Source organism: Thalassophryne amazonica, chromosome 3, assembly GCF_902500255.1.
Source record: "Thalassophryne amazonica chromosome 3, fThaAma1.1, whole genome shotgun sequence".
In the NCBI taxonomy this organism is placed as follows: Eukaryota; Metazoa; Chordata; class Actinopteri; order Batrachoidiformes; family Batrachoididae; genus Thalassophryne; species Thalassophryne amazonica.
Window position 1 is genome coordinate 65,005,391 of NC_047105.1, and position 26,970 is coordinate 65,032,360.

General features: G+C 41.4%; 1 protein-coding gene across 3 annotated transcripts in view; it reads left to right on the forward strand.

The window, feature by feature from the left end:
* The window catches only part of strip1 (striatin interacting protein 1), a 70,466-nt gene that overhangs the window by 15,676 nt on the left and 27,820 nt on the right, over positions 1 to 26,970 (forward strand). The window contains exons 10-20 of one of the 3 annotated variants that reach the window (XM_034166578.1): positions 2,757 to 2,822; positions 2,939 to 3,002; positions 3,110 to 3,181; positions 3,580 to 3,654; positions 4,304 to 4,401; positions 6,009 to 6,135; positions 8,918 to 9,018; positions 9,109 to 9,175; positions 9,261 to 9,365; positions 9,453 to 9,657; positions 12,820 to 13,284. In XM_034166578.1, coding sequence (XP_034022469.1) covers positions 2,757 to 2,822; positions 2,939 to 3,002; positions 3,110 to 3,181; positions 3,580 to 3,654; positions 4,304 to 4,401; positions 6,009 to 6,135; positions 8,918 to 9,018; positions 9,109 to 9,175; positions 9,261 to 9,365; positions 9,453 to 9,657; positions 12,820 to 12,941 — 1,102 coding nt within the window. In that variant the 3' untranslated portion in view covers positions 12,942 to 13,284. Of the gene's footprint in view, positions 1 to 2,756; positions 2,823 to 2,938; positions 3,003 to 3,109; positions 3,182 to 3,579; positions 3,655 to 4,303; positions 4,402 to 6,008; positions 6,136 to 8,917; positions 9,019 to 9,108; positions 9,176 to 9,260; positions 9,366 to 9,452; positions 9,658 to 12,819; positions 13,285 to 26,970 lie in introns of those variants that run through there. The other 2 variants (XM_034166579.1, XM_034166580.1) reach the window with 2 other exon arrangements.

Sequence of the window (26,970 nt, forward strand, 5' to 3'; positions counted from 1 at the left end):
CTTTTGTCCTTTATTTCACAATCATGACAGAGTTTTTGGAGCAAACAGCAGCACCACAGCAGTGGGGAGCGGAGTTTCTGTTTATTTTTATTTTACGTACGCGCGCGCGAATCGTCCTGGAGATTATTTTACTTATTAACTACACAGCTGTATAATAAAGCAAATGGTGACTGGTTTCTAAACACAATTATGACAGAGTTTTTGGAGCGAGCAGCAGCCCTACTTGCAGCAGCGGGTGCGGAGCTTTTTCCTTTTCTTTTTTTTTTACGTGCGCGCGCGAGCGAATCATCTGTAGAGAATATTTTATTAATTAACTACACAGATGTATAATAAAACAAATGGTGACTGGTTTCTAAACACAATTATGACAGTTTTTTTGGGGAAGAGCCAGCTGCAGCAAGCAGCAGAGTTTCCTTTTTTTATTTTTTATTGTTTACATGTGCGCGCGCGAACGGGACAGTTGATCCTCAAACTGGGTCCTGCAGAGGTGGAAGGACCGCTGAAAGCGGCCGTCACCCAGACACAGCTCCTGCAGCAAATAATGATACTCTCTATATTGGGAGCTTTCCACAGCAACTCGCTCCGTGTAATCAAGGTCCGTCATGTTAGCTTGACTGACAACCGGAGCCGGCGAGCGGAATGGAAGCTCCTCCTATTTGATGACGCACCGGGCGAATTTTCACAGCGAAAAGTCCACCCAAGCAGAGCGACACACCGGGCGAAGGAGGCGCGTCCGCCTGGCGACCCACGCGAATTTGTAGCATCTGATCGCACTTGGTGTGAACGCGGCAGCAGAGTCAATGAATAACCGCTATCACATGATTTGCGTTTGTTTGATAGCTAGTCCATGTATTCACAAAAACAACATGTCTTATGCCTTTATTGACCTTAAACATTCCACATAGTGTATCACCCTACCAAATTTCTACCCCATGTTTTCCCGTACTTGTAAGTCAGAATTCCAACAATGTAATCAGGTACATTGCTTAATTCTCACTCATCTCACTCATCTTCAACCGCTTTTCCGGGTTTGGGTCACGGGGGGTTGCTTAATTCTAATTAAAGAAAAACGTTTAGTATGGTTACTGTAGTCTTGGTTAAATGGCTTGGAAGCATCCAGAAAACAAATAAACATGGATGCATTCATGGACCATCATTGACTATGGTTTCGGTTTTTGTACATATATACACATTTGTACATTTGTACACATATATAAATATATATCTATACGAGGTACTTATGCTTAAAGCCAAACTGATTGGCGCTTGTGTCCAGATAAGCTTCCAGCCATGACATCAGAATCTTTGACATGACACTTGCAAGTGCAATAGATCTGTATTCTCCTTGCTACTAAACTGATGTGTTTTACTTCTGATGAATAAAATGGTCAAAATCATTGTCAGGTAAAGGATGATATACATGAAAACCTGTCAGGCAGAGTCCCAGCAATGAGAGTTCCTTTGTGCTAGCATACATGAGATGCTCTTTGTTCAGATGCAACCCAAAATTACATGTGATGTATTGTACGTCAGCATTTTCATTTTAGGAGGAGTAATCTTTCTAGGAACTAACAGGCAAAAACATAGCCTTCTTTGTGCAGGTAAATTGACTTTACTGTGAGGGTAAGCAGCCAGTCAGAAAGCTTTCTTTGGTGGCTCCCCCAATCTTGTTAGTGTGCACTCAGTCAGATGTTTTGCCTCAAAAGGGGGAACAAATTTCACAAATTCTGGCAGAGGTGGGACGAAGTCACTGTCAGGTCATTCTCAAGTCATCAATCTTCAAGTCCCAAGTCAAGTCTCAAGTCAGGTGGCAAACAATTGGTCATTATGACATGAGACTTGCCGATTCATGACTTCAATCAATCAATCAATCAATCAACATTTATTTATAAAGCGCTTTACAGCACCGACTGGTGTCCAAAGTGCTTAACATTAAAAACACAAATTTACAAAAATAAAACACATATAAAATAAAATTTTAAAACAACACATAAAAGAACATAAAAATAACAGAACATGTCACCTCCCCACTAAGTGTTAAAAGCCAGTTTAAATAAATAAGTCTTTAACTTAGATTTAAAAAGTGCTAGGTCAGGAATAGTACGTAACTCAAGAGGTAGCTCATTCCACAGTCTTGGGCCAGCTACCGCGAAAGCATGATCACCCCAGCGTTTATATCTTGACCTTGGAACATCTAAGTAAAGCTGGCCACTTGCTGGACTTGAGAGTGACTTGATGGTGACTTCATCCCACCTCTGAATTCTGGGCATGCTAACTTCTGCAGATAGCCTCCACAAGTGGGCTGAAAATCAGTTAGTGTATCAAGTCTCTTACCAGCTATGAGAAGATGCACACTTTTGTGATTCAACTATAACTAAACTTTAGAGAATCTTATGTTGTTGTCATTTCGGCTGCTCCCATTTTGTTCGGGGTGACCACAGCAGATAAAGCGAGATCCGCATTGGTATTTGGCACAAGTTTTACGCCAGATGCCCTTCCTGACGCAACTCCAGTGTAACCTGGAGAAACACATGCAGCCGCTGGTATTCCAAAGAGGTCTCCCATCCAAGTACTAACCAGATCCCACACTGCTTAGCTTCTTAGCTCTGACAGTTGAGGTTTACACAGAGCAGACCAGCTGCTTAGAGAATCTAATTATATGGTTCATTAATTTGTCATACACAAATGGCAAACATTTGATGAGTGTAGACAGACATTCAGTACTGTTTATGTCTTTGCCATATGTCCTTCAACAGGGAGAAAGACATTGAATGTTTCCTGGAATCAAGTAGAAGCAAATTCATTGGTTACACACTTGGAAGGTCAGTTTCCTTTGACTGTAAACAAAGCGAGAACACAATGGTGATCAGTGATTACTTCAATGAATATCTATGAGTGCGTTGTGTGTGCATTGATGTTTTTTGTGCATATCTTTCAGTGACACAGATACAGTTGTTGGCCTGCCAAGGCCAATTCATGAAAGCATCAAGACATTAAAGCAGGTGTTGCATCATGATGATATTTTATTGTTCTTTTTTACAGCAGTTGGTGCAGCACTGTAGTGATGGATTTTTTGATTCTCCCCCTCCTCCTCTTTTCTTCCCCCCAGCACAAATATGTGTCCATCGCTGAGATTCAGATTGCCAAAGAAGAAGAGTATCAGAAAACTCCCCTTTCTGGGGTAAGTTACAGCTAATACCATGAAGTTTATTTATTTAAACAAATACCACAATTCATTTTGACAGAATAACTCATAGGTAAGATAGCCAGACAGTTTGTTTATTTATTTAACCTAATACATGAAAGGACAAATACAAATTATTTCAAAAGATGTAAACATGGCCCAAAATAGAAGGTTCACAGGTCCACAGATACCTGCCAGAAACCACATTTGTTTTATATATATATATATATATATATATATATATATATATATATATATATATGCAGCATAATTACACAAATGCCATGCCAAACATTTTTGCAGTGTTGGTAGTTCTGTATACCACAGTTCCAGAACATGTTTTGGTGTGAAGCAGTAATTTAATTGTGTGTGTGTGTCCTGTGCTTCATTGCCAGGGTGAAGAGGAGTTGGAGATGTGTGCCACTGAGCTGCTGTATCAGGGAATTCTTCCCAGTTTGCCTCAGTACATGGTTAGTGTTGCGCAGCAAGACAGTTAAACAGTGGGGGAAAAAAAAAAAAAAAACTTTATAATGAACAAACAAATACATGGTTTGAGTCTGTACCTGGTTTTGTAGATACTGTATTGTATTTCCCCAGTTGTTCCCTGTTTGGGGAGTAAGGGAATGTTTGGGCAATCCCCAGTGACATCACAGGGAGCCAACAAATATGGCTGCTCTTAGTGTTGAAGTCTGATGCAAGAAGACTAAAAATGTGTCTCACTTTTATGGCACAAAAACACTTGTGGTAATATTGAGGCAAAATATCAAGTAGGTACTGGTACATTTCTTGACATTTGTCACTTTTATTTGGAAAAAATTGGGGAGTTATTGGAGAGAATGATAAAGATGCTGGAATATGCCAGAGGCTCTGGCGTTTTTCAATGTTGACATTGTCCTTCAAGGACTTTAGCTTCACAGGAACTTTATGATTTTACAGAAGAGGAATGAACAATATAGTGAAGGTAGTATAAAAGATGATTATTATTTTGGACATTTGCTTTCAGAACAAATAGTAATTACCACCACTGTTCATTTGACTGTTGATTCAGCACTGTAGTGGCAGCTGAGTGTCTGTGCTGAGTTGTATTTTTTTTTCTCTCTCTCGCTGCATAATTTCCAGATTGCATTACTGAAGATCTTGCTCGCTGCTGCACCAACCTCCAAGGCCAAGACTGATTCCATCAACATCCTGGCAGATGTGCTGCCAGAGGAGATGCCGTACGTGATTTTCCCAATGAAAATGAAATGCGCTTATTCAAACCTTCAAAGTTTTAATAGCTTTCCTGCTTTATTTCTCCACCAGTGGAAATATTCATGTGATGTTGCAGTCTTGAAGCAAAATCGTCAACATTTTTGTAAAATTTGCATCTCAACTGGAAAGCATTTGCTGCTGTCTAATGTTTATGCAGTGTATTACTGGATTACAGATTTTATTTTTTTTCCACAATATTTTTTATTTTATTTTCAAGTTTTACCACTTTTACATACAGCCTTTACATTTGTATAGCTTCATTAAGCTTTCATACTATAAGTTGCTGCATTTATTTAGAGACAGAAATAAAAAAACAGAACAAAACATAACGCTCAAAACACTCAAAACAAGAATGCTCCTCCTGTTAACAAAGATGGTAATCTATATATAACCAAGTTTTGTTTGTAATTAATGCAAATTAAAACACATATATAGAAAAAACAATATAAATCCCACAAGATTGGGAACTGCATTGTCCAAAAAGACTAGTCATCCATTACTTCGTCTGATAAATCCAAGTTCTTAATGTAGATAATGAAAGGGCTCCATATGTCCTCAAATACATGCCATTTTGCCTTTAATATGTAAGTTATTCTCTCTAATGGAAGGCTTGCTAACATCTGTCTTATCCATTGAGTAGTACAAGTACTAGGTCTATAAATTGTTTTCCACAATAGTGCAACACATTTCTTAGCATAAAGCAAGCTGAGGTCTATAAATGCCCGCTTATTCCTACTATAGTTATGTTTGTCTGGGTATAGGCCCAACAAAAAAAGTTTAGGGTCCAGTAAGATTTGTTTTGAAATAATCTTCTTGACTATAACTCTTACCTCTTCCCATAAAATTTTAATGTTTCTGCATTGCCAAATGCAGTGAAATAAAGTTCCTCTGAATTCCATACATTTTGTGCATACATCTGGTATATTTTTATTGTATCTATTTAAATCTATCGGTGTCACATAGTTCTGGATTACCCATTTGTACTGTATAAATTTAAGATGTGTATTTATAGACATAGTGTGAGCCTTAACACAGGCTGCTTTCCAATCCTCATCTAAAACTTCTTGATGCAAATCATCTTTCCATGCATTCAACTTATACTGTGCATTTTCTGATGAATAAGATGTCAGCAACCTGTAGACTTCCGAAATAATACCCTTTCTTAAACTGTTCTTTATCATAATTTCCTCCAGGGATGAATGTGGGGGTAAGCAAATTATTTTGATTTGCTCTAACAAAACATCTGAGCTGGAGGTACATGAAAAAGTGTTTCCTGTTGAGGCCAAACTTAAAGCTCAACTCCTCAAAAGACATAATATCTGAGTCTGTCCAGATTTTACATTTTGATGTAATTTTTCAGCGCAAACATTTTCTCCATCATGAAACGAAGCGGCACTGGAATATAAAGACAGTTTCACAAGTGATGTTGTACCTTTGAAATGTTTTTAATTCAGTAAAAGTATCAAAAAAAAAAAAAGTAAAAATTAGGGTTATGTGACCTGCTACATGAAAGCCTTTGAAGCTTTGGTTCTGGATTCTGGGATTCAGTCTGATTATTTGTGTTTTTCTGCAGGACCACAGTGTTGCAAAGCATGAAACTTGGTGTTGATGTGAATCGACACAAAGAAATCATTGTGAAGGCCATTTCTGCCATCCTGCTGCTGTTGCTGAAACACTTTAAACTAAACCACGTTTACCAGGTACGGTGGCCAAGCACCTTTCACATTTAATTATATGAGGTGTTTCCTTAAAGGTACTCAGTCACTTCCAACAGTGTGCATGTTTCACTCTGTCAGTTCATTTTGGCTTCATGCAGATGTTTCCTGGTGAAACCACCCTGAGTTATGAGCTTAGTATCTCTTATTAACCCGTTTTTTACACAATGTTTTGGTTCTTTGTGCTAGTAAACACAATTCACGTCAGTTTACAGTAACTGTGCAAAGGTATGATCATGTACATGGGTGAAAAACCACAAACTGAAAATCAGATAAGAAAGCGTTACAGTCTCAGATGAAGTGTTAGGAAACGAAAGAATGGTTTTGAGGGTTCTAAGTGTTTAAACTAGAGTCACGCTTGGGAGGGATAGAAAGACGTTGGTGCACACTAAAGATGGCACTAATGTTGAGTAAACATTCAGATTCTGCTGTCAAGCTAATGGAAGGGTTATTTATTATTTATTAATAGTAGTTTTTGACTGGATGATAAATGACGATTATGTTGTGCTCTTATAGTTTCTTAAAGCTTCGCTGAAATGGTACCAGTACAAATATCCTAATGAGAGTGAACAGTATTTTTATTGCCGGTATTGATTGCGTGGTAAATTTATTAAACCACCCAAAAATGACATTCCCTCTGAAATGGCTTTCACCAGTGGACCCACATCCATAAATTTGTAGTTTTACACAATAATAAATGATTACATCCGACATGTTTTCAGTTATTTCTTTTTCATCAACATGAAATATAAGACAGCTTCAGTTCACATTTTCTTTTTCTTTCTTACCAAACCAACTTGCATGGAATGAATCACAAATAAGTATTTACATTGAGCTAAACTTTTTTCACTTCTCGTTTCAACTGTATGTATTACTGCAATGCCACCACCAGATGGCGGGTGCACTATGTATTCACAACTTAAATTGATTGTGACTGTTTTTTTAAGTACAGTAAAACTCCTCTAAACCATTATCGTATAAACTAAATACACTGACCGGACAAAAGCAAAAGTCCCAATGCTTCTGTATGGTTTTCCATGTAATAAACGCCGTATATACCAGATATTGTATAACAGATTTTTTGCCGGACAGAGAGGTCTGAGCATGCCCAGTAACAGAGGTATGAAATGAAGTTAAGCACTGACACTTACCAATTCAAAGAAAGTGGGTACCGTATGTCCTTGATTAATCGCCCAGCCATTTATATTTTCAAACTGTGCCCAGACCCGCCTCCTATGCGAGACAGGGCGTAATTCATGGCCAGTGATTATTAACAAAATGCTGCTTGCTGCCTGCACTGTAATATGGTGTTAAGTTTCACACATATCCTTGGGTGTGACGAACCAAGCCACTTTAGATCAGAGCCCTTTGATTGTGTGTGAACTCTCCCTGGAGCCTGGTGTGCACCTGCTAAACCTTCATGCGCATGCGTGAGTTTTTTCACGCCTGTCGGTTGCGTCATTCGCCTGTCGGCAGGCTTTGAGTGAGCACTGGTCCACCCCCCTCGTGGGATTTTCATTGTCAGGAAAATGGCTGAGCGATTGGAGCAGCGCTGAATCAAATTTTTCCAGAAACTGTGAGAGACAGCCGGGTGGAACCATTCGGAAGATTCAGACGGCTTTCGGTGAAGATACTCTGGGCATCACACAGATTAAGGATCATTACAACCGGATTAAAGACGGCCCACAGTGGCGCAGGGCGCGCCGCGCTACGAGCGGCCATCGACAGGCTGAAACGACCAGATCATTTCCAAAGTGAAGGCTGTGTTGATCCGGGACCTCGTCTGACTACCAGAGAAAATTGTGGAAGAGGTGTACATCAGCACTTTTGCAGCACATTCCACTGTTACAGGAGATTTTGTAATGAAAGACGTGCGGAGGAATTCGGGCGTCGGGATGGAGCCGCTAATGGCGCACAACAAAAAGCACGTCCGTGTTGGAAGTCTCACAGGACAAGTTGTGACATGCCCAGCTGTTACACAATTTCTGGATACTCACTCGACTGAAAGCCACCGAAAGCTGTCTGAATCTTCCGAATGGTTTCCAACACGGACGTGCTTTTTGTTGTGCGCCATTAGCGGCTCCGTCCCGACACGTGAATTCCTCCGCACGTCTTTAATTTCTCTGGTAGTGAGACGACGTCCCGGATCAACACAGCCTTCACTTTGGAAATGATCTGGTCGTTTCAGCCTGTTGATGGCCACTCGGAGCGCGGCGCGCCCAGCGCCACTGTGGGCCGTCTTTAATCCGGTTGTAATGATCCTTAATCTGTGTGACGCCCAGAGTATCTTCACCGAAAGCCGTCTGAATCTTCCGAATGGTTTCCACCTGGCTGTCTCTCACAGTTTCTGGAAAAATTTGATTCAGCGCTGCTCCAATCACTCAGCCATTTTCCTGACAATGAAAATCCCACGAGGGGGGTGGACCAGTGCTCACTCAAAGCCTGCCCACAGGCGAATGACGCAACCGACAGGCGTGAAAAAACTCACGCATGTGCACGAAGGTTCAAGCTTGGCTGATGCAAGCGCACATGATTTAAGTCCATATAGTTTTTTTAAAAAAATAAAAAGGTCTGATAGTTTTCTAACAGACCTCGTATATATAGTTGTGCAGGGCTATCAAAGCAGTTTCAAACTGAAATCTTGGCAGATATCTTTATATTTCCAGGAGAAAGCACTGTATTTCATTTCATTTGTATTTTAGTGAGCTTTTTGCACATTGTTATATTTTCCACTTATGTGTTTGTCTTTGTGTGCTTGGTTTCATAGTTTGAGTACATGGCTCAACATTTGGTGTTTGCAAACTGCATTCCGCTAATTCTGAAGTTTTTCAACCAGAACATCATGTCCTACATCACAGCTAAGAATAGGTAATGACCAACATTGGTTGACAGAAATTCTGATTCCTGACATGAATAAAGTAATAAGCTGTATTTAAACATCAATGTTTCCTGTTTTAGTATTTCAGTACTTGATTTTCCTCACTGTGTGGTGCACGAGCTGCCGGAGTTAACTGCAGAGAGTTTGGTAAGTTCTCTGCTTTGATCAAACTGCTGCTCTAACTGTACGGTTGGTGTGATGTCATTTTTTGTGGTTATTCCAACTTTAACAGGAATCAGGAGACAACAATCAGTTTTGCTGGAGGAATCTGTTTTCGTGCATTAACCTGCTGAGAATCCTCAACAAACTGACAAAGTGGAAGCACTCCAGAACCATGGTGAGAACACTTCTCAACAAAAAGCTGTTGCCATAAACACACAACATACAAACGTTTAACTCCTCACACTAATCTTTGCTCCACAAGATGCTTGTAGTGTTCAAGTCAGCTCCCATTCTGAAGAGGGCGCTAAAAGTCAAGCAGGCGATGATGCAGCTCTACGTCCTCAAACTCCTCAAAGTGCAAACTAAATATTTGGGCCGTCAGTGGAGGAAGAGCAACATGAAGACAATGTCAGCCATCTACCAGAAAGTTCGACATCGCCTCAATGATGATTGGGCCTATGGAAACGGTGAGTTACAAACAAAATTAGTGCATCAGGATCTGTAGCATTGACCATCAGGTAGCTATTGTTTAAAGACATGGTGGTGAGCACAACTTTGAACTGATCGTAGCTGACTTGAAATTTTGTGTATGCACACACACACACACACACAGTAGTGTTCAGAATAATAGTAGTGCTATGTGACTAAAAGATTAATCCAGGTTTTGAGTATATTTCTTATTGTTACATGGGAACCAAGGTACCAGTAGATTCAGTAGATTCTCACAAATCCAAGACCAAGCATTCATGATATGCACACTCTTAAGGCTATGAAATTGGGTTTTTAGTAAAAAAAAAAGTAGAAAGGGGGGTGTTCACAATAATAGTAGTGTGGCATTCAGTCAGTGAGTTCGTCAGTTTTGTGGAACAAACAGGTGTGAATCAGGTGTCCCCTATTTAAGGATGAAGCCAGCACCTGTTGAACATGCTTTTCTCTTTGAAAGCCTGAGGAAAATGGGACATTCAAGACATTGATCAGAAGAACAGCGTAGCTTGATTAAAAAGTTGATTGGAGAGGGGAAAACGTATACGCAGGTGCAAAAAATTATAGGGTGTTCATCTACAGTGATCTGCAATGCTTTAAAATGGACAAAAAAACAGAGATGCATGGAAGAAAACAGAAAACAACCATCAAAATGGATAGAAGAATAACCAGAATGGCAAAGGCTCACCCATTAATCAGCTCCAGGATCAAAGACAGTCTGGAGTTACCTGTAAGTGCTGTGACAGTTAGAAGATGCCTGTGTGAAGCTAATTTATTTACAAGAATCCCCCGCAAAGTCCCTCTGTTAAATAAAAGACGTGCAGAAGAGGTTACAATTTGCCAAAGAACACATCAACTGACCTAAAGAGAAATGGAGGAATATTTTGTGGACTGATGAGAGTAAAACTGTTCTTTTTGGGTCCAAGGGCCACAGACAGTTTGTGAGACGACCCCCAAACTCTGAATTCAAGCCACAGTTCACAGTGAAGCATGGTGGTGCAAGCATCATGATATGGGCTTGTTTCTCCTACTATGGTTTTGGGCCTATATATCGCATACCAGGTATCATGGATCAGTTTGGATATGTCAAAATACTTGAAGAGGTCATGTTGCCTTATGCTGAAGAGGACATGCCCTTGAAATGGGTATTTCAACAAGACAATGACCCCAAGCACACTAGTAAACGAGCAAAATCTTGGTTCCAAACCAACAAAATTAATGCCTCGCAGATGTGAAGAAATCATGAAAAACTGTGGTTATACAACTAAATGCTAGTTTAGTGATTCACAGGATTGCTAAAAAAAAACAGTTTGAACATAATAGTATTGAGTTTGTAACGTCAACAGCAAATGCTACTATTTGTTGGGAAAGTGTAGTGACATGGACCCACAACAGGGGGCGCAAATGAACGGACAATGGAGGAAGTCAAATAACACTTTACTGTTGTGAATAAGCACAACAAACACAGCAGATTACAATAATAGTCAATGAAGTCAATTCACAAAAATGTGTCGCGTGGGCAGGCTCGAAGATAAGAGACGTCTGTCCAAAGCAGAACCGGAACCACACGATTTCCTCCGCCACTGAATCCCGGGAATACTGGAGCCGCCAAGTCCCGAACTCCCAGGTGGCCACTGCCTCCGCTTGTCGGATCTGGTACTGCTGGCGAGGAACAAAAACAGTTAGATGTGGGTGTGTCTGCACCCAGCAACACGTATGGTGGAAAACCACCTCCACCTCTCGTCGGAAAAAAGGAACAAAATATCTGCTATCCAACACACAAAGTAACAGGTATTCCTGTCAGGAAGACAACAAAGTCGGCTGAGTACGTTACCTCCTCGGTAGAGCGATATCTCGGCAAAGAGGTTGAGATGTCGTCCTGCTGATATACCACTGCTGATTGGATGATTGGTGACAACTGTTGTAGGCGATAAGTGACAGCTGTCACCCCGGCTGCTCCTGTGAGGCGGCGCCCTCTGGTGCCTGGAGCCCGCACTCCAGACAGGGCGCCCTCTGGTGGTGGTGGGCCAGCAGTACCTCCTCTTCAGCGGCCCACACAACACTATTATTGTGAACAGCCCCTTTTCTACTTTTTTTTTTTTACTAATAGCCCAATTTCATAGCCTTAAGAGTGTGCATATCAGGAATGCTTGGTCTTGTTGGATTTGTGAGAATCTACTGAATCTACTGGTACCTTGTTTCCCATGTAACAATAAGAAATATACTCAAAACCTGGATTAATCTTTTTAGTCACATAGCACTACTATTATTCTGAACACTACTGTATGTGTATATATACGAGGTCTGTGATAAAACTAACGTACCTTTTTATTTTTTTCAAAAACTATATGGATTTGAATCACGTGCGATTACATCAGACAACCTTGAACCCTCGTGTGCATGCGTGAGTTTTTTCACGCCGTCGGTTACGTCATTCGCCTGTGGGCAGGCTTTGAGTGAGGAGTGGTCTACCCCTCCTGTCGGAATCTCTTTGTCTGACTTCTTCCTGAGAGACTGACGCTTTGCTTGATCAAAATTTTTTCAAAAACTGTGAGGCACATCGAAGTGGACACCATTCGAGAAATTCAGCTGGTTTTCTGTAAAAATTTTAACGGCTGATGAGAGATTATGGACTGTTGCTGTCGCTTTAAGGACTGTCCACGGAGCGGGACGTCGCGACGCGCCCTGAGCCGCCGCTGCAACAGCAACAGTCCATAATCTCTCAACAGCCGTTAAAATTTTCACAGAAAACCAGCTGAATTTCTCGAATGGTGTCCACTTCGATGTGCCTCACAGTTTTTGAAAAATTTTGATCAAGCAAAGCGTCAGTCTCTCAGCAAGTTCTCAGACCAAAGAGATTCCGACAGAGGGGGGTGGACCACTCCTCACTCAAAGCCAGCCCACAGGCGAATGATGTAACCGACAGGCGTGAAAAAACTCTTTGCATGCCCACGAGGTTCAAGCTTGTCTGATGTAATCGCACGTGATTCAAATCCATATAGTTTTTGAAAAAAATAAAACGGTCCGATACTTTTCTAACAGACCTCTGATTTTCAGTGTCATTACTGAATTTGGTCATCCTTAATCAGAGAAAACTAGAGATTAAAAGTGCCCAAAATATGACTAGTCTTTTGCAATTCTGGCAGCAGATTTGGATGCTCGTCCATGGACTTCCAGGCGGAGGAGTGTGCTCTGCGGGCTAACATTGAGCGTTTCAACAGTCGCCGCTATGACAAAAACTACAGCAATCCAGACTTTCTGCCTGTAGATAACTGCCTGCAAAGTGTTCTCGGTCAAAGAGTGGACCTGCCAGAGGACTTCCAAATGAACTATGACCTCTGGCTGGAGCGTGAAGTCTTCTCTAAACCTATTTCTTGGGAAGAACTGCTGCAGTAAGAACCAACAACTTTCAGAATTGTCCTTTTTTTTTAATATAAATACATTGAAACTGTTTGAAGTAGGAATCCAGTTTTTACCAACACTAGAAAACATTATATTGTGAGTTCTCTATGGAATGAGGATGGGACTTATTCTGAGAAATCACCTGGATATTATCGTCATGTACCGTTGTATTATTCTTGTTGGGTTGGTGTGGTTTGTGAACAGGACTACATGCTTTCCATGATGATATGTGCTTTTTTAACAAGTTTTGAAATATTTAGATTCTTTTGGGCAGCGTGGTGGCTTAGTGGTTAGCACTGTTGCCTCACACCAAGAAGGTCATGGGATTGATTTCCTCATGTGACCTTTCTCTGTTCTGCCTGACTTTGTGTGGGTTCCCTCCGGGTGCTCCGGCTTCCTCCCGCATCCAAAAAGACATGCAGGTTAGGTGGATTGGAAACTTTAAATTGTCCGTAGGTGTGCACACAGGTGTGATTGCGTTTGTTTGTCTATATGTGGCCCTGCGACAGACTAGCATCCTGTCCACGGTGTACCCTGTCCTCATGCCCTATGACTGCTGGGATAGGCTCCAGCCCCCTTCCCCCTGGTTGCCCTTGGAGCAAGTGGTTGCAGATGAGTGAGTCAGTAGATTCTTTTGTTATTACAAATGATGTTAATTTTACCTGCTTGAAGACTGTTGAATCCTGCTCCAGATTTTCCAGTGAACAAGTACACTCTGTGATCTGTGTGCTTTGACGCAGTACATTATGTTCACATTATTTAAAATGATTCCATGGAAGAGGGTTTATGGTTTAACTACCCGGATGCAGCACAGATGACGGTGCTTTGTGTAAATGTATTGAGCCTTGGCTCAACAAACTCACGATAGAAAAAAATTTAATGTGTGACGCGTAGCATCTTCAGGGATGTTAAAATGGTCAGCCATAATGTAAATATGTACAAATACAAAACAGGTGTTACTTTTAGTAGTTAGAATCTGAAGGCCCCAAAATTATTGTACATTAAGAAGCCTTTGTTGTTAACCTGCTGAGTTAGCATGGTTGTGTTTTTTTTTTTCCCTGAATGAGTGAGAGTTGCTTTCCCATCTTTGCTGTGAAAATGTAATCATTCAGATATTGACTGAATAATGGGTTGGATTAACATGAAATAAAATAATAAGACCTTAAATTTGCAATGAAAGCAGTCGTCCTCCAAAATTCCTCCTTCATAAGTCAGAAAATAGCTAAGCCCCACTTTCAAATAGTATTTCATATTTCTTAAATGTTGTGTAAAATGGTATCAGAAAGGCCCCATTTTAATGAAATGAAAATAAATTTTTTAAAAGTACACAAAGGTGCCAGGAAACAGTATGGTAGATACTAAAAACCTGCTCACAAAATAAAATGCGTGAATTTCTTCTGACACCATTCAGAAGAATTTCCATATGGATCTGTTGTATAAATCACAATTGCTGAGACTGCACACATGAAAGAGTGGTGAGAGCAGTTTGTACACCATGAACATCCATAGAGGAGATTTTGGTATTTTATCACAAGGTTGCAGCTTTTGAAAATGCCACAATGCCAGTGGTGATGTCAGCATCACGAAACACAACAACAGATGATTATAGATTAAAAAAAAAACACTACATCCGGAAAATATTCACAGCACTTCAATTTTTCCACATTTTATGTTACAGCCTTATTCCAAAATGGAGTAAATTCACTTTTTCCTCTCACAAGTCTACTCACAATAACATGATTTTTTTGTACAGTTTATTAAAAATAAACAAAACAAAAAAAAAATCACGTGTACATAAGTATTCACACCTTTTGCTTGATACTTTGTTGATTCACCTTTGGCAGCAATTACAGCCTCAAGTCTTCTAGAATATGATACCACAGTTGGTGCACCTATCTTTGGGTAATTTTGTCCATTCCTTTTTGCAGCACCTCTCAAGCTCCGTCAGGTTGAATGGGGAGGGTCTGTGCACAGCCAATTTCAGATCACTCCAGAGATGCTCAATCGGATTCCGGTCTGGGCTCTGGCTGGACAATTCAAGGGCATTCACAGAGTTGTCATGAAACCACTCCTTTGATATCTTGACTGTTAGGGCCATTGTCCTGCTGAAAGATGAACCGTTGCCTCAGTCTGAGGTCAAGAGCGCTCTGGAGCAGGTTTTCTAAGCTGCAGAAACATCTCAAGAATGAGCAGTGGAAACAGGATGCATGTGAACTCAATTTTGAGCTTCATGACAAGGGCTGTTTTTATATTTGTGTACATGTGATTTCTTAGTTGTTTTTTATTATTATTATTTTGAATACATTTTAAAAAAAAAAAATCACATTGTCATTAGACTGTATGTAGAATTTTGAGCAAAAAAATAATTTCATCTATTTTGGAATAAGGCTGTAACATAACAAAATGTGGAAAATGAAATGCTGTGAATACTTTCCAGATGCACCGTACTATTTGACTGTAATTTTTATGTTATTGTAGCCACAAGCTGCCCTTCACATTTCTTTTCAGCTGAAGAACAATGCCCCCTCCCCTCCCGACCACTTTCAGAACCATCAAGCTAAAGAATTTGATTAAAAAAAAAAAAAAAAAAGGATTTGCTTTCAGTATAAGTGGGCGTGAGGTCACTTCTAACCTTGTGACAGAAAATAGAAACAAAGCTCTGCGACTTGTAGTTGGACATCGTTCTTCTGGTTTCTGATCTCTATAAAAAATTAGGCCAATCGGCCGACTTCCCCCCCCCCCCCCCCCCCCCCCCCCCCCCCCCCCCAAAAAAAAAGAAAAAGTGAAAGGACCATTTCCCAATTGTTTACTTTTAAATTTTGGTTGAGGAAAGAAAAAGACAAATTGTGAAACTTATTTATCATGGCTTTTGTCACCATTTTCTAGTTAAATGCTGTAATAAAATGATACTGCCATTTGTCTTGAATTCTTGTTTTTCTAGATTAATGTCTGAATAATATTTTTGGAGTCCATTGTCATTTCCACAGGAAAATTCTAATAAGTTTTTCAAAAGGCTATTTGATATTTCTTCACTCATCTGTGTTTCTTTTTTATAGTCATTGTAGAAAGGATAACCTCAGCCACATGGGGTGTGCAGCCAGTACATTCTGAGTGTCGGTCCCAAGCTCGGATAAATGAGGAGGGTTGCGTCAGGAAGGGCATCCGGCGTAAAACAAGCCAACCCAACTATGCAGACTAAGAATCGAATTTCCATACTGGATCGGTTGCGGCCCGGGTTAACAACGTCTGCCACCGGTGCTGTTGCCCAACAGGGTGCCGGTGGACATTGGGCTACTGCTGGGCGAAGACGACGAAGAAGGGGAGGAGAAGAAAACTAGAAAGGTGGAAATGAGAGTGGGGACTTTGAATCTTGGTAGTATGACTGGTAAAGGGAGAGAGCTGGCTGATATGATGGAGAGGAGAAAGGTAGACATATTGTGTGTGCAAGAGACCAAGTGGAAGGGAAGTAAGAGCAGGAGCATCGGCGGTGGGTACAAGTACCATGGTGAGGACAGAAAGAGAAATGGTGTTGGAGTCGTTTTAAAGGAAGAGTATGTTAAAAGTGTGTTAGGTTAAGCGAGTGTCTGACAGGGTGATGAGTGTGAAGTTGGAAATTGAAGGGGTGATGATGAATATCAGTGCATATGCCCCACAGGCAGTAAGATGAAGGAGAAAGAAGATTTTTGGAGTGTGTTAGATGAGGTGGTGGAGAGTGTGCCCAAGCATGAAAGAGTGGTGATAGGAGTGGACCTGAATGGGCATGTTGGTGAAGGGAACAGAGGTGATGAGGAAGTAATGGGTAGATATGGTATCAAGGGTAGGAATGGGGAAGGACAGATGGTAGTTGATTTTGCAAAAAGGATGGAAATGGCTGTGGTGAACACCTACTTTAAGAAAAGGGAGGAGCACAGGGTAACATACAGTGAGGAAAATAAGTATTTGAACACCATGCGGTTTTGCAAGTTTTTCCACTTAGAAATCATGGAGGGGTCTGAAATTTTCATCTTAGGTGCATGTCCACTGTGAGAGACATCTAAAAAAAAAAAATCCAGAAATCACAATGTATGATTTTTTTTTTTTTTACTAATTTATTTGTATGTTACTGCTGCAAATAAGTATTTGAACACCTGTGAAAATCAATGTTAATATTTGGTAGAGTAGCCTTTGTTTGCAATTACAGAGGTCAAATGTTTCCTGTAGTTTTTTCACCAGGTTTGCACACAATGCAGCAGGGATTTGGTCCACTCCTCCATACAGATCTTCTCTAGATCTTTCAGGTTTGGAGTTTCAGCTCCCTCCAAAGATTTTCTATTGAGTTCAGGTCTGGAGACTGGCCAGATCACTCCAGGACCTTGAAATGCTTCTTACGGAGCCCCTCCTTAGTTGCCCTGGCTGTGTGTTTGGGGTCATTGTCATGCTGGAAGACCCAGCCATGACCCATCTTCAGTGCTCTTACTGAGGTAAGGAGGTTGTTTGCCAAATCTCGCAATACATGACCCCATCCATCCTCCCTTCAATACGGTGCAGTTGTCCTGTCCCCTTAGCAGAAGAGCACCCCCAGAGTATGATGTTTCCACCCCCATGCTTCACAGTTGGGATGGTTTCTTGGGGTGTTCTCATCCTCTAAACATGGTAAAGTGGAGTTGATTCCAAAAAGCTCTAATCTGGTCTCATCTGACCACATGACCTTCTCCTATGCTTCCTCTGGATCATCCAGATGGTCACTGGTGAACTTCAAACGGGCCTGGACATGTGTTGGCTTGAGCAGGGGGACCTTGCTGCCCTGCAGGATTTTAAACCATGACAGCATCATGTGTTACTAATGTAATCTTTGTGACTGTGGTCCCAGCTCTCTTCAGGTCATTGACCAGGTCCTCCTGTGTAGTTCTGAGCTTTCTCAGAATCATCCTTACCCCACAAAGTGAGATCTTGCATGGAATCCCAGACCGAGTGAGATTGGCAGTCATCTTGTGTTTCTTCCACTTTCTAATAATAATAACAGTTGTTGTCTTCTACCAAGCTGCTTGCCTGTTGTCCTGTAGTCCATCCAGCCTTGTGCAGGTCTACAGTTTCATCCCTGGTATCCTTAGACAGCTCTTTGGTCTTGGCTATGGTGGACAGGTTGGAGTGTGATTGATTGAGTGTATGAACACGTGTCTTTTATACAGGTAACAAGTTCAAACAGGTGCAATTAATACAGGTAAAGAGTACAGAATAAGAGGGCTTCTTAAAAAAAAATTAGCAGGTCTGTGTGAGACAGAATTCTTGCTGGTTGGTAGGTGTTCAAATACTTATTTGCAGCAGTAACATACAAATAAATTATTTAAAAAATCATACATTGTGATTTCTGGATTTTTTTTTTTTTAGATGTCTCTCACAGTGGACATGCACCTAAGATGAAAATTTCAGACCCCATCCATGATTTCTAAGTGGGAGAACTTGCAAAACCGCAGGGTTGTTCAAATACTTATTTCCTCACTGTATAAGAGTGGAGGAAGGTGCACACAGGTGGACTACATTCTTTATAGGAGATGCAAGCTAAAAGAAATTAGAGACTGTAAAGTGGTGGCAGAAGAGAGTGTCACTAGACAGCATAGGATGGTTGTTTGTAGGATGACTTTAGAGGTGAAGAAGAAGAAAGAGAGCTCAACGAATGATCAGATGGTGGAAGCTGAAGGAGGAAGACGTGTGAAATTTAGTGAGCAGGTGAGAGAAGCGCTGGTTGGAGGGGAAGCAATTTTTGACAACTGGAAAAGTACTGCAGATGTGGTGAGGGAGACAGGACAGTACTGGGTATGACATCTGGACAGTGGAAGGAAGACAAGGAGACTTGGTGGTGGAACGAAGAGGTCCAGGAAAGCATAAGGAGAAAGGTTGGCGAAAGAGTTTTGGGATAGTCGGAGAGATGACGAAAGTAGACAGGAGTACAAGGAGATGCGGCGTAAGGCGAAACGAGAAGTGGCAAAAGCGAAGGAAAAGGCATATTGCGAACTGTACAAGAAGTTGAATAGTAAGGAGAAAGAGAAGGAGAGAGAAGGAGAAAAGGACTTGTACCGATTGGCCAGACAAAGGGACAGAGCTGGAAAGGATGTACAGCAGGTTAGGGTGGTAAAAGATGCACATGGTAATGTGCTGACAAGTGAGGAGCGTGTGCTGAGAAGGTGGAGGGAATATTTTGAAGAGCTGATGAATAAAGAAAATGAGCGAGAGAAAAGGCTGGATGATGTGGTGAGAGTAAATCAGGAAGTACAAGAGATTAGGAAGACGTGAGGGCTGCTATGAAGAGGATGAAGAGTGGAAAGGCAGTTGGTCCAGATGACATTCCAGTGGAGGCATGAAAATGTCTAGGAGAGATGGCAGTAGAGTTTAGATTAGTAGATTGTATAATAAAATCTTGGAAAGTGAGAGGATGCCTGAGGAGTGGAGACAGTGTGCTGGTTCCTATTTTCAAGAACAAGGGTGATGTGCAAAGCTGCAGTAACTACAGAGGCATAAAGTTGATCAGCCACAGCATGAAGTTATGGGAAAGAGTAGTAGAAGCTAGGCTTAGAAAACAGGTGAAGATCTGTGAGCAGCAGTATGGTTTCATGCCGAGGAAAGAGCACTACAGATGCAATGTTTGCTCTGAGAATACTGTTGGAGAAGTACAGAGAAGGCTAGAAAGAGTTACATTGTGTGTTTTGTGGACTTAGAAAAAGCTTATGATGGGGTGCCAAGAGAAGAGCTGTGGTATTGTATGAGGAAGTCTGGAGTGGCAGAGAAGTATGTTAGGGTAGTGCAGGACATGTACAAGAATAGTGTGACAGCGGTGAGATGCGCAGTCAGAATGACAGACTCATTCAAGGTGGAGGTGGGATTACACCAAGGGTCAGCTCTGAGTCCTTTCTTGTTTGCAGTGGTGATGGACAGATTGACAGATAAGATCAGACAGGAGTCCCCATGGACTATGATGTTTGCAGATGGACATTGTGATCTGTAGCGAGAGAGAGCAAGTTGAGTCTAGTCTGGAGAGGTGGAGATATGCTTTGGAGAGAAGGGGAATGAAAGTCAGTAGAAGCAAGACTGAGTACATGTGTGTAATGGGAGGGAGCCCAGTGGAATAGTGCAGTTACAAGGAATAGAAGTGGTGAAGTAGATGAGTTTAAATATTTGGGGTCAGCTGTTCAAAGTAATGGAGAGTGTGGTAGAGAGGTGAAGAAGAGAGTGCAGGCAGGGTGGAGTGGGAGGAGTGATTTGTGACCGAAGAAGGATCTGCAAGAGTGAAGGGGAAAGTTTACAAGACAGTAGTGAGACCAGCTATGTTGTACGGCTTAGAGACGGTGGCACTAACAAAAAGACAGGAGGTGGAGCTGGAGGTGGCAGAGCTGAAGATGTTGAGATTCTCTTTGGGAGTGATGAGAATGGACAAGATTAGGAATGAACATATCAGAGGGACAGCTCAGGTGGGATGGTTTGGAGACAAAGTCAGAGAGGTGAGATTGAGTTGGTTTGGACATGTGCAGAGGAGGGACCCAGGGTATATAGGGAGAAAGATGCTGAGGATGGAGCCACCAGGCAGGAGGAGAAGAGGGAGGCCAAAGAGGAGGTTTATGGATGTGCTGAGAGAGGACATGCAGGTGGTTGGTGTGACAGAGGAAGATACAGAGGACAGGGTGAGATGGAAACGATTGATCTGCTGTGGCGACCCCTAACAGGAACAGCCGAAGATGAAGTCATTGTAGAAAGGATGATGAAGCGGCCAACAGTCCTTGACTGTTTTACTCACTGCCTATTCTTATTCACCTTCAGCAGGTGCATCAAACCCATCGATTTCTATTTAATCACTAGATGGAGGAGGACCGGCCGATCCGCTCATTCGCTGGCTGTTGCCGCCATCTTGATTAGCGTCTAGGAACCAGGTATAAATAGAAATCGATGGGTATGATCAATGTTTTCAAGAGAGTTTCACAATAAATCTGCATTATCTGTGCTGTTACTGTGCTGTTACATTTACGAGGTCTGTTAGAAAAGTATCGGACCTTTTATTTTTTGCAAAAACCTGATGGATTTGAATCACGTGTGCTTGCTTGCATGAGCCAACCTTGAACCTTCGTGCGCATGCGTGAACTTTTTCACGCCTGTCGATTGCGTCATTTCCTGGTAAGCAACCTTTGTGTGGGACGTGTGTTGTGCGCTCAGCGGATTTTCATTTCAAGGAAAAAGACGGAACGACTGGAGCAGCACCACATCAAATTTTGCCAGAACCTGGGCGACAGCCAGGTGGAAACCATTTGGATGATTCAGACCGCTTTCGGTGACGATGCTTTGGCATCACACAGATTAAGGAGCGGTACAACTGGTTTAAAGACGTCCACACAACAGTGGAGAGCGAGCCATGCTCCAGTCGGCCATCAACATGCTGAAATGACCAGATCATTCCAAAGTCAAAGCTGTGGTGATGTGGGACCGTCGTGTGACTATCCGAGAAATTGCAGAAGAGGATATCAGCACTTTTTCGGTACATTCAACAGAAGATTTGGTCATGAAAGATTGGTGGTGAAATTCATGCTGCTGCTGAGTTGGAAGTCTCACAGGAGATGCTGTGACATGCCCACCTCTTCCACAATTTCTCGGATACTCACACGACTGAAAAGTCACCGAAAGCTGTCTGAATCATCCGAATGATTTCCACCTGGCTCTCGCCCAGTTTCTGGCAAAATTTGATGCGGTGCTGCTCCAGTCGTTCCGTCGTTTTCCTTGAAATGAAAATCCGCCGAGCATGCTACACACATCCCACACAAAGGCTGCTTACCAGGAAATGATGCAATTGACAGGCGTGAAAAAGTTCACGCATGCGCACGAAGGTTCAAGGTTTTGCTCTTGCAAGCACACGTGATTCAAATCCATCAGGTTTTTGCAAAAAATAAAAAGGTCCGATACTTTTCTAACAGACCTTGTATTCAAACTCAATCCCACATTTGTACAGCCAATATTTGTCAAAACACTATTTTTCATCCTAGTTTCTATTGCAGCATGAGATATTATTTGTGCACTGCAGTGGGATAGAGTGAGCAAGTTTACACCGCTAACATGACTTTTCCCCCATTATTCTGTTCGCTTTGTTATGGTAGGATGTTAAAAGATAGATATTTTTCTTGTCAAAGAACTCCTGGGAACAAGCACTTGATGAAATCACGAAACAATAGAAAGAAACTGTTCAAGAAGACTGAAGGGCATCCAGAGTAAACCAAATCAACATGCAGACCCACCTTGGATCTGCTGTGGGGACCCCAAGTGAAAATAAGGGAGCAGCCAAAGGAAGTTACTATATTTGTGTCCATGCAAATTCAACATGAAAAGACCATTAAAATTACAGTTTAATTTATTTATTTATTTGTAAATTGCAACAGGTTTAAACTTAAAAAAAAATCCATATTTTGTGTAAAACTCTTTACATATTCACTGTAATTTTTTTTACAGAATTCCCCTAGCAACAATTTTTTTTCTTTGTTTTTTCAGTGAACAACATTTGTTGATGAGCAAAGGCTGTTCAGTTAAAAGCAGTTCTATACATTTCGGGATATGACCAAACGTTGTTGGATACAAACATGGAACTAGTACTGCATCTATGGCTCAGGTTATGAAGGCTTCTAATCTGTACCTGCCAGGGCAGATGCAAGTGTTTACTGTATCTGTGGCATGTTGTCTCGGCACATACACTGGCATCTGTATGTGCCGTGCCAGATGCCAGTGGTTTCTGTATTTGTCACGCCAGCAGATGTGCCATCATTTTCTGTACCTGCCCTGGCAGATGGCAGTGTTTCGCCACTTGCCATAAATAAAGTTGATCTTTTTATATATATATGTTTTATATATATAAATAATATGTATATATATGTACATTATACAAAGCTATATCTTCACTATGTCACCTATTTTAAACTACAAGTGAATAACTCCTATGGCAGCTTGATGACAGCTGCCTTTTATCAGCGGTCATTATGAGGCTATAAATAGAGATATGTTTACAGTATATAGATTATACAAAGCTAGGTCTTCATTATTTCACCTGTTTTTAACTACAAAGGACTACTCTCAAACAACAAACTGTGGTGCTGCTACTTTATTCAGTCCTAAAATGATGAAGGTGGGTTCTGATGAATTGTCATTGTAAGCAGTAAGTCTCAGGATCTGAGGTCTACAAGGAGAAACATAATATGGCAAAAATTATATGTTAACAAGAGCAGCCAAGAGATTTCTGACTTTCGTAAATCCAGATCCGGCTCACCTCCAAAATTCAATGGCGTCTTCCATGCCTTAATATCTATATCTATCTGTGGTGCAAATTTGGTGAGAATCTGTGACATAGTTTTGGCGTAATCCTTCAAACCAGAGTGAAGTTGGTTACCAGTTACTTATATATACAGATCAGTATATATACAGATCAGTGATCGTGCCCCCAATGCATTTTTTGAATTTGTACCGCAGAAGGTGTATCCCCAACTACAATAATCCACAGCTCCCCAAATTTTACTCGATTTTCCCACAGTTTGGTTTGTTAGAAACAGCAGAGATTCAGTTACGATACAGGATGCTGTCACACATTAAAAATACATACTTTATGCTGAAAGACTTTGTCTTACGCTCTTTAACAAAGACATATTTTATGGCATATAGATAAATATATAAATTAATTTTATAATTTAGTAAAGAAACAAGTTTTTATTGAAAGAAACAAGCTTTTATTAGACACTGCTTAATAAAAAATAATAATAGCTTTTTACTGCATGGGAGTGCTTAGGCTGTGCGGATTTTTGCTTTATTGACTCTGTGAAGAGACCCATCCAATATGGCGGCGACGCTGAATCACGTTGCAGCAAGTTATGAGGCGTCTCCGTATATAATGTCTATGCTTGCCCCTGCTGCGCACTCTCATGAGTAGAAGTGGGCGATACCGGGAATTTTGGTATTGATCGATACCAAATAAATACAGGCCCAGTATCGCCGATATCGATACAGATACCGATACTTTTTCATATTGTTGTGAAAGTGTAGGAACACGGACCCACAACAGGGGGCGCAATGAACGGACAATGGAGGAAGATAAATAACAAGGTTTACTATTGTGAAACAAGCACAATAAGTACAACAATCACAATTTGGGTCGAATTTGCTGGTGTCGTGTGGGCAGGCTCGAAGGTAGGAGACGCCCGTCTCAGTCGAACCGGAACCACCCCGATCTCCTCTGCCACCGAACCCTGGAAATACTGGAACCGCCAAGTCCCGAATTCCCAGGTGGCCACTGCCTCCGCTCGTCGGATCCGGTACTGCTGGCAGGAGAGAGCAACAACACACAGGTGTGATGCGACAGCACCCAGTAACGAAGAGGGGAGAAGCCGCCTCCACCTCTTGTCAATGCACAACAGGAAGGTGAGTACTTATCCAAGCAATATAGCTTTTAGCAGTCAACAATCCTGAAAAGGTTTAACAAATGATTAGCTGGTTAATCAGAATAAGAATGCAGAGATACTACCTCAGTCTTAGGCGATATCTCGGCACTGAGGTGGAGACGCCGTCCTCCTGATATACCTTGGTGCCGAGTAGAAACAGCTGTGTCCAATAATGGGTGACAGCTGTCACCCTGGCTGCTCATCTCAGGTGGCGACGCCCTCTGGTGCCTGGAGCCCGCACTCCAGGCAGGGCGCCCTCTGGTGGTGGTGGGCCAGCAGTACCTCCTCTTCAGCGGCCCACACAACACATTTAATCTTCATAGATCCAAAGGACCCAAAAGACCTAGGATAGAATTTCGCCAAACACTGTACATGACAACAAAATACTTTATTATCAGAAACAACATTTTTGTTAAAAAAAATATCACTCAACACAACTTAAAATCTCCTGAGGTAGAGGGCTGACAAACCACAATACAAAGGTGCGCTGCTCCGTGTTGTGTGACGCAGCACAGCGCTGCTCTTACAGACAGAGAGTAGACTTTGATGAATCTGCGTGCGCAGCAGTCAGTGCGTGCTTGAGAGAAAAAAAAGCTTGAGTATCGATCTTTTTACACGAGGATTGTTCAATATCAATACCAGAGTTGGTATCGATATTATCGATATTAGGATCGATCCGCCCACCTCTACTCACGAGCGCCACCAGCTTAGCTTATGACAAGCAAAAAGTGGACGCTCTCGTTATAGCCGAACAACTGTTCAGTTTCTGGGTATTTTGTGTTAGTACGCGCCCGCGGCCGATGTGCTTGAGGAATTCCTGCCCAAAAAGTAATTCCCAGATAATTGTGATATATTCCTGTGAGATAATGAATATATCTCATCTAAATCAATTCTAAAATTTACCAGTAATAAAGTTAACTGAAGTTTTAAGAGTGGCCAAAAGAAATATTTAAGAAACTTAAAGTTTATGAGCAACTTCACCTGCTCAAGCACATTGTAAACATAATTGACACGATATTGTTTGATGCGGAAGAGTTCAGAAAAATACGATTGAAATGTTTTGATGAGGTTGAGGTTCTCTTATTTAACGTGGGTCACCAACGAAAGTCTCAATGAAGGACTTATTTCCAGAAGGAAATAAGAGTTAGTGGTTGTTGAGAGTGCCAGTTGGGAACGTGGCTACGAACGGGAGGCAAACCCGAGTCGCTGGCGTCCCAGTCCAACATGCAATCTATTACGCCACCACCACTTACAGTTGGTGATGAAAAACTTGGGTGTTAACTTCGTGTTAAAGTCAGAACAAGAAGCTGCACTGGAAGAGTTCTATCTGGGAAGAGACACATTCTGTGTGTTGTCGCTCCATCGAGAGCGGCGCGCAGAGCAGTGTGGTGAAAGTAGTCCGGCTCTCATGACCGCAACTAGCTTAGCTTATGAGAAGCTAAAAGCAGACGTATGCACCCGTGGCCGACGTGCTTGATGAATTCCTTTGCAAAAGTAGTTCCCAGATACTTGATAATGAGTATATCTCATCTACATTAATTCTAAAATTTACAATTTACTTTATAAAATTATAAAGATAACTGAAGTTTTAAGAGTGACCATAATAAATATTTAAGAAACTTAAAGTTTATGAGCAACTTCACCTGTTATTGCTCAAGCACATTGTAAACATTGACACAATGGAGTTTGAGCCGGAAGAGTTCAGAAAGATACGATTGAAATGTTTTGATTACTATTTGCAGTTGGTGATTAAAGACTTGGTTGTTAACTTTGTGTTAAAGTCAGAACAAGAAGCTACACTGAAAGATCTATCTGGGAAGAGACACATTCTGTATGTTGTCGCTCCAACGAGAGCGGGACGCTGAGCAGGGTGTTATGAGGCGTCTATGTATATAATGTCTATGTTTGTCCCTGCTGGTGCTAAGATTGATTGAGCAGAATCCACCACCATTAATAACTGACATGAAGACATGAACATCTTTGTTCATGCGGTCTGCAATGAAATAGATGTGGAAGCAAATGTAAGAATTACTTTTTTGTTGTTGTTTTTTTATAGGCAGTGGATATTTTGCCAGATACGGCAAACACGCACCTAGTGCTATTTGACCAGATCTCCTCGCTGATTGGCTAGTTCAAATGACATCATCAAAGAGTTTATTTCAACATGGTGGTGCTCTCGACAAAGTTGAACTGGACGATATTTCACTGTACGTGGCACTGACAAAATAGCGGGTTGCGCTGTTTTGCCAGCTGTCTAAATTTATTCACGATGGAACGGGACAGAACGGCCGCGGTCGGGCAGGAACTTAATGGCGATCGGAGTTTAATATCTTCTTATTTCACATTCATGATAGTAGCTTGATATTGGTGATTTTCATTATTGAAAATTGGCATATTTTACCATTCACTATTTTCAGGGGTGGACTAATCGAAGGTTTTGCAGACATGACACTGACAGAGAAAAAA